Source organism: Pteropus vampyrus, unplaced genomic scaffold, assembly GCF_000151845.1.
Source record: "Pteropus vampyrus isolate Shadow unplaced genomic scaffold, Pvam_2.0 Scaffold395, whole genome shotgun sequence".
NCBI lineage: Eukaryota > Metazoa > Chordata > Mammalia > Chiroptera > Pteropodidae > Pteropus > Pteropus vampyrus.
Genome location: NW_011889176.1, coordinates 191,710 through 198,856, shown reverse-complemented (window position 1 = coordinate 198,856; position 7,147 = coordinate 191,710). Strand labels below are relative to the sequence as shown.

The window sequence follows — 7,147 nt, the reverse complement described above, 5'->3', positions numbered from 1 at the left end:
GCTGGCCTGGGTGTCATGCGCTGCCGACCACCAGGCGGGGCTACGGTCGCGCCCACATTCGTCACCTGTGCCGATGGGCCGCGGCCCCCACGAGCACACACTCGGAGCAAACCATCCGCCCTCCGCCGAGCTCAGCCCCTCGGCTTGTCGCCTGGGAGCCAGGGCACGCTGCACGCCTAGTCAGAGCGTGAGCTGGGAGCCAGCACACGGGCCTCCCGCACACTACAGGCTTCACGCACGCATCCCAGGGGTTCTGGGACATCTAAACACACGCAGCCCTCCTCTCACAATGCAGATTTCCGGGGTCCCTCCAAGCCGTCACCTCTGCTGACTAGCTCTCCCCTCAGAGGGACGAGGTGTGAGGAGGCCACCCCTGCTCTGACAGGCTCCTCAGCGAGGCGGCCGATTTCAGGGCCACACCACAGCCCCGCCTCAGAGCCCGGGGCTCACACACACCAGACCCTCAGGCCAGCCCGCCTGACCGCGCTGTCCGCAGGTGAGGCCGGGTGCTGTCCTCAGCGTGGCCACGAAGGCTGGCGGGGCCACGCTGGACCCGCAGCCCGCAGGCACGCACCGGAATCGTCCTCCGTGTCCGAGTCCTCCGCCGAGGGCCGCGCGCAGGCTGGCAGCTCCGCCAGCTTGAGGTCGTACTTCCCTTCCTTGCCCATCCTGTAGGAGTTGGTGCTGCCCGTGTCCCACTGGACCCGTATCCACCCGTCCTCTCCCAGGTCGCCGATGACACGGCCAAGGCCAGGGGGCGGCCCGTCCTGGGGAACCAGAGCACAGATCAGTCAGGGGCTGCGGGCCCGCGCTGCGCAGCCTGCTGAGCGCGGCGGTGACACCACGTGCGGCTCCGAGACCCCAAGCTCTCCAGCAGCGCGCGCAGCTCCCAGCGTCACCTGCTACTGAGCACCAGCAAACTGGCTCACATCCCCTTGGCGAGAGAAAAGTGGGGACCAGCCCGGTCCTGGCCCCCTGTTCCCTGGCCCCTCAGTGACTCACAGACACCTGGACGAGCAGCCGCACCCCTGCCCAGCCCCAGCCCTCCGTGTCCCTGCGTCTTGTGTCAACAAGGGAGAGCTGTCTGGGGGTGTGCCGCCCGCTCCGGGACATGCAGGTTTCTGAGGTGACTGGCAGGCCCTGCCCTAGCGGGAGGCCGAAAGCCCCTCGACACGATGAGGGTGCTCCCAGCCCGCAGGCAGGTGAGCACAGTCATCAGCCAGCGGCGACGGCAGTGACGCAGACACCAGCCCAGTGACCTCTACCTGGGGAGCCGCGTGCTGTGAGGAGAAACAGGAAGGTGACCACACCCAGCAGCCGCTGGAGCCTGCTGGACAGCGCCTGCGGGCGTGGGACAATGCTGGGATCCCCAGGGGGCTACGTGTCCTGCTGTCTTGCTCACTCTAGGCTGCACCTCGGTTTGAGCCGCCCCTCCTGGCAGACCTGAGCCTGCACAGCGCCCTGCACAGGACGCTGTTCTAGTTGTCTGAGTCCATCGATGACTTTGTCATCGTCCGCTGCACATGTCCTGAGTCAAGGCCATCATTTATTCCAGTTCCCACCCACTGAGGCATGCTGGTCGGAGGTGAGCAAGCGCAGGGGCGAGGACATGGCCGCCGCCTCTGAAGCGGCCTCTTAGTACCTGGTCTCCCCACTTCCAGTCCACGCCCCTTACAACCCGGGCTCCGATCTTCATCATGGCAGCCAGCTCGGGCCCAGAGACCGGGGGCTGCATGGGCGTCGCCTCTCTCCTGGTCTCCTCGAGGACCGTGGCACCGCGGGCAGACGTGCCCAGGTCCTCCTCGGCGTTCTCACAGCTGGGGCCTGCCAGGCAAAGAAGCAGTCAGGACTGGCAAACCCCCACCCCTAACCAGTAAGTACCGATGAAGACCCTTTTAAATCTTTTAAAGACTCCGTAGCCTAGAGTGTATTTTTATCAATACAATAAATTCTATGTAGCTTTACTGACGGCAATTAATATTTTTTTAAAAAGGTAAGAGACGGACAAAACATATAAACGTATATCAGAAGATATAAAAGATATAAAAGCCAAGTGATTTAAGTGAGAAAGATACTCAATACTTATCGTTACTAGGACAGATAACAATCCAAATGTCCGACAATGAGAAAATGAACTTGGACTACGGTCCTGCGTGGAACAGAGCTCGCGGGAGGCCCGGACTGCGTGCGCAGAGTCCCGCTCACAGGGCTGGCCCTCAGCGGGTCGGTCACTGACAGGCATCGCTGTGTGAAGCCGTCTGCACAAACCACGTGGTCTCTGCTGAAACCTGCTTCCTCGGGGGTCTGGAACCTGGGCACGTGCCAGGCAGAGGCGCCCACGTGACCAGCCCTGTGAAACTCTGGGCACCGAGTCTCTGCTGAGCTTCCTAGCAAAGGACACACCATGTGCTGTCACAGCTCGCCGGGGCCCTAGAGTGCATCCTGCGGGGCTCCCAGGGAGGACTGTCCTGGTTGCTCTCAGACTGCACCCACGCGCCTCTCCCTTGGTGGACCTTGCTCTGTGCCCTTTCGCTGTAATGAACTGTAGTTCTGAGTGTGACCAGATGCCGAGCCTGGCAGTTCTCCTACTGAGGCCGCAAACCGGAGGGTGGTGGTGGGCACCTTCTAGAACCACCTCTCTGAAATACTGCAAAAGCACCGTTTGGTAAAAGGAAGACTGAAGGGGTGGGGCGCGATGGAGACGGGGCCCGCGGTGGCTTCGGAGAACTGAGCTGTCAGTGAGCACGACCCGCACGGCCTGCCAGACCCTAGCGACTGGGCCTTGCTGCTAACAAGTGGGGTGCGCAGCCCCAGTGACTCCCCAGGCGTTTACTCTCTCCTGCGGGTGGGAGGGACGAGCTTCCGCACACTATGCCCAAAGGTGGGCTGGGTCAAAATGCAAAAAGGACGTGTTCCTCTCTCCTCCGACAGGCAGAAAAGGTGGTTCAAGTCCCCGGGCTGGAGCTGAGCTCCACGCAGACTGGGAAACAGTTCTTCTCAGGCCAGCAGGGCCTCTGGAGGCCCCAGGAAGGGCAGGGAGCATTCCAGCTAAGCTCTCCCCAGGCAGCCGTGACATTAACCCTGTAAATAGTTGAATTTGCTGCCAAGGGTTCAGATACATTTGTAGTAAGAAAAAGGGGGGGGGGGTTCCCTAAGTGGCTTTGTACTTATGGCTACTGTACCTAGACACACACAGGAAGAGTTGTTATAAAATGCCATCTGCTCGTTTCTTAGACAGAGAGAGGTCACCCCGATCAGGGGAAGCGGCAGGCAGACCTGGGTGTGAGCTCATGGGACACCCCTGCTTGCTTTCTGCAGCCAGTAGGTAAGCTGGGACTTAACAGAAAAAGCCCCATAATTAATGATTTGTGCTATGACTTTTACCTATTGGATCCTCTGGGGAAAAAGGGAGACAACATAAAAAGGCAATTTCTAGGTGGAAATACACTTTTGATACTTTTAAAGTAATTTTTAGTTGCTAGTGGGGCCTTAAGAAGTCAGATGTCTGACTCGGAGTGACCGTTTTCCAGCTTGATGCACATTTCTGAAAGGGCCATGTGACCACAAAGACCAGCAAGACCCCATGGCTTAGGAAAGCCTCGGATTTTCCCTCAGCCTTGGAACGCTGACCCTGCAGTACCTCGGAATTTCAGGCAGAGAATATTATACACCAGTCAGATGTAATGCACGTACAGAACACTCTAGTCATAAAGAGGAGACACGGCCTGTTGCGGGGAACGGGGAACGTGCTCCAGGGCAGACGGCATGCTGAGCCATGAAACAAGGTTCAATAAATTGAAATGAACTAAAATCGCACAAATTATCTTCTCTGACCATAATGAAATGAAAGAAGAAATAACAGAAGGAAAACTGGAAAACTCACAAGTATGTGGAAAATAAACGACACACCTAACCAGCTACAGGAAAAAAAGAAACAGGAGAAATAACATTATATTTTGAGATAAATAAAAACAAACACGTGGCATACCAAATTACAGGATGCAGCAAAAGCAGTGCTAAGGGGAAATTTACATCTAAAAAAGCAAATACTAAAAATGAAGAAAGATCTCAAATCGATAACTTAACTCTATACCTAGAGAAACTAGAAAAATAAGAAGAAAGCAGAAAAAAGGAGAGAGTGAAGATTAGAGCAGAGATGAGTACAGAATAGGAAGACAATAGAATCAACAAAATCAAAAGACGGTTTTGTGAAAAACATCAACAAAACTGACCGTCTTTTAGGTACATTAAGAAAAAAGAGAAGATTCAGGCAACTGAAACCAGAAATCAAAGCGGTGACAATACCACCGATTCTACAGAAATAGAAACCATCCAGAGAGCAGTGTGAACAACTGCATGCCAACGGATGTGCAAATCTAGATGAAACGGGAAGAGTCCGAAAAATACACGACTTACATGAACTGAATCAAGAAACAGAAAATGTGTATAGACCTATACAACAAAAGATGGAATCAGCAATCGAAAGCCTCTCAACAAAGAAAAACCCAGAACCCGATGGATTCACTGCTGAATTCTACCAAGCGTTTAAAGAAGTAAAACCAATTCTCTAACTCTTCCAAAATCAGAAGGCAACATTTCCTACCTCACTCTGTGAGGCCGGCATTACCCCGGTAACAAGAAAACTATAAAATGCTGCTCAAAGTAATGAAAGACCTAAATAAATACGAAGCCGTCCCACGTTCGTGGAATAACAGACTTAACACCGTTAGTGGAGCGATACCCCCGACGCAACCGGAAGCATCAACAACATCCCTGGAAAACCCCAGCGGCCTCTTCTGCAGACACAGGAAAGCCAGCCCTGAAATTCCCATGGAAACGCAAGGAATCCAAAGTACGTTTGACCCTGCAGTTCCGCCCCACAGGGTGCGACCGGAGAGCAGACAGGTGTGCAGGTGGAACCTCGTTCACAGACGCGAGCAGCAGCGCCCGCCACGGCCAGAGCTTCTCCAACGCACGCGCGGATAACTGCACGCGACGCACTCAACGGCACGACGCTTCAGCCATGAAGACGAGTGAAGGGCCCTACGCACTACGGTGAATGAGCCAGAAACGCGCGGCTGAAAACTGCGAGGTTTCATGGCCACGGACTGCCCAGCAGAGGCAGACCCACAGAGGCAGGCAGGTCTGTGGCTGCCGACAGCGGGGGACAGACCGGGAAGTCCGGGCCAGACAGTGCGGACGTGCGTGCGGCGGTGGGCAATTACGGAATGCGGCAGGGTTGACGCCTGTGCGACACTGTGGCTGTGCTTCACGCCACCAGCCTATAAACTCGCGGGGGGGCGGGAATGAACAGTTTTACATGATTCGAGGTTGACGACAGCCAAACAGGCTGGGGGAGAGGGCCTGCGCGGCGCCCACCCACCGATGAGCCGCAGGGCCGTCTGCGTGAGGGCCAGCGTGCCGGAGTTCAGCAGCAGGTTCAGGCTGTGCGCGCCGTGCTGCACCGTGAGCACCCGCAGCAGCACCAGGAGAAAGCGCGCGTGCGGGGTCGTCCCCAGGCTGGGTCCCGAAGGGTTCTCGTTGGCGAGGATCTGCAGGGGCACGGGCTGGACACCTAGAAAGCATCGGCACCCACGTAAACTTCTTGTGCGTAGACACGAACACAAACATGATACGAAAAGCATCAGCGCTTTTTAAACATCGTTTTCCCGTGGATTTCCAGAGCGTGGGCATCGGGCGGTGTCTGTGTCGCTTTGCGATAGTGCCAGTCCTAATACCCCACATTCGGCTCTCTCCATCTGTCCACGAAACTTAGCACTCTGCCCTTCCGAACAGCCCTGGTGGCTTCCTCATTCCATTTCAAATATAACAAATACGTCTAATTTCCCTTCCATAAAATCAACCCTAGCATTGCCCTGTTCATGCTCGAGCCAGCCACGAAATGAAGCATTATGTTAATACGGGATATATATTTTAGGGCGTGTGGTTTAAGTGATAAACACGAAAATGTTAAGATGTCAAAACTTGACTTTAGGATACTACGTGATTTGTGTTTTTCTGCCAAATTTTGAAAACTTTGTTTATAATCTGAGACAGCTTAAAGCAGCTTAGATCACCATTCTAATATACAAAGTGATCGAAGCCTTCCCGAAAGCAAAACTCGGCACTTGTGCGTTTCTGCAACATATCGTTGAGGGGCAAACTATACGAAATAATGCCGATGTGACTGTGGACATTGCTTCGATATCGATTTTAACACAGCCTTTGAACCGTCAGCTTGTTCTAACTCACCAAGCTCTTTAAATTTGGCATTTGCATCCATCAAAATATTTCGAATATTCTGCACGGCCCAAGCATACAGCTTGCCAAATGTCACTTCCAGCAGCATCCGATTAAAAGGTGGGATCAGATCAACATCCTTTAAACAATCCGTAAGGGGCTCCCTTTCAAAGATAAAGAATTTTACTTAGAACACGGCCAGACTGGAATCTCACTAGGACAATGTGTTTTTTGCCGCAGCTTCCTTAGTTAAGAAGAAACGTTATAAAGATTCACCCTGTGTTGATGCCCTCCGGGATAAGTCTCTGCCACCCACAGAACACAGCATACTGCACGGATGGAAGCAGGAAGTTTTTCGTTGCCAGCTGTAATATCGTGTCTATCCCTTCCAGGCGAACCTCCGCTCTCTCCAACTGCAGAACAGCAGGGCAGGCAGTCAGGTATGGTGGGGTGGGCACAGCGCGGTGCTCAGGGCAGCGTTCCAGCCCCGTACCTGTTTCAGCAGACACTTCCTCATCTTCTCCACGTCCACCGGTTCTTCTTTAAGGGCGAAGTCGGCAATCGTGCTGAGCAGTGCAGACTGCGGGTAAAGCTCCTGGACGTTCTGCTTCAACCACTTGTACCTGTGAACACCTGTAACTGTGCTCAGCAGGGGCTGCCATTTATCCTAAGAAAACCAATTTTCATGGGTTTACCCCACTCATATGGACACGTGCTCAATTAAGTAAAGAAAGTGTTAAGTGCCAACAGGTTTAAATTGATAAGATATTTTATATCTCTACTTATGTCCTTTGGAGCAAGCCACCTTGGCACACCAAGTTAACTATCAACTACACTGACAGCCTTGAGAGCCAGCCAGGACAGTTTCTGGAGCAAAGAGTACATTCAATGAATGGATGAATGGATG

At 53.8% G+C, this 7,147-nt stretch overlaps 1 protein-coding gene across 1 annotated transcript in view; it reads right to left on the bottom strand.

The window, feature by feature from the left end:
* LOC105305786 (E3 ubiquitin-protein ligase HERC2) overlaps positions 1-7,147 on the bottom strand; it is a 127,551-nt gene that overhangs the window by 70,111 nt on the left and 50,293 nt on the right. Inside the window, 7 exon segments of the mRNA XM_023523591.1 lie at positions 113-176; positions 521-767; positions 1,643-1,824; positions 5,384-5,575; positions 6,253-6,404; positions 6,517-6,653; positions 6,734-6,907. Coding sequence (XP_023379359.1) covers positions 113-176; positions 521-767; positions 1,643-1,824; positions 5,384-5,575; positions 6,253-6,404; positions 6,517-6,653; positions 6,734-6,907 — 1,148 coding nt within the window.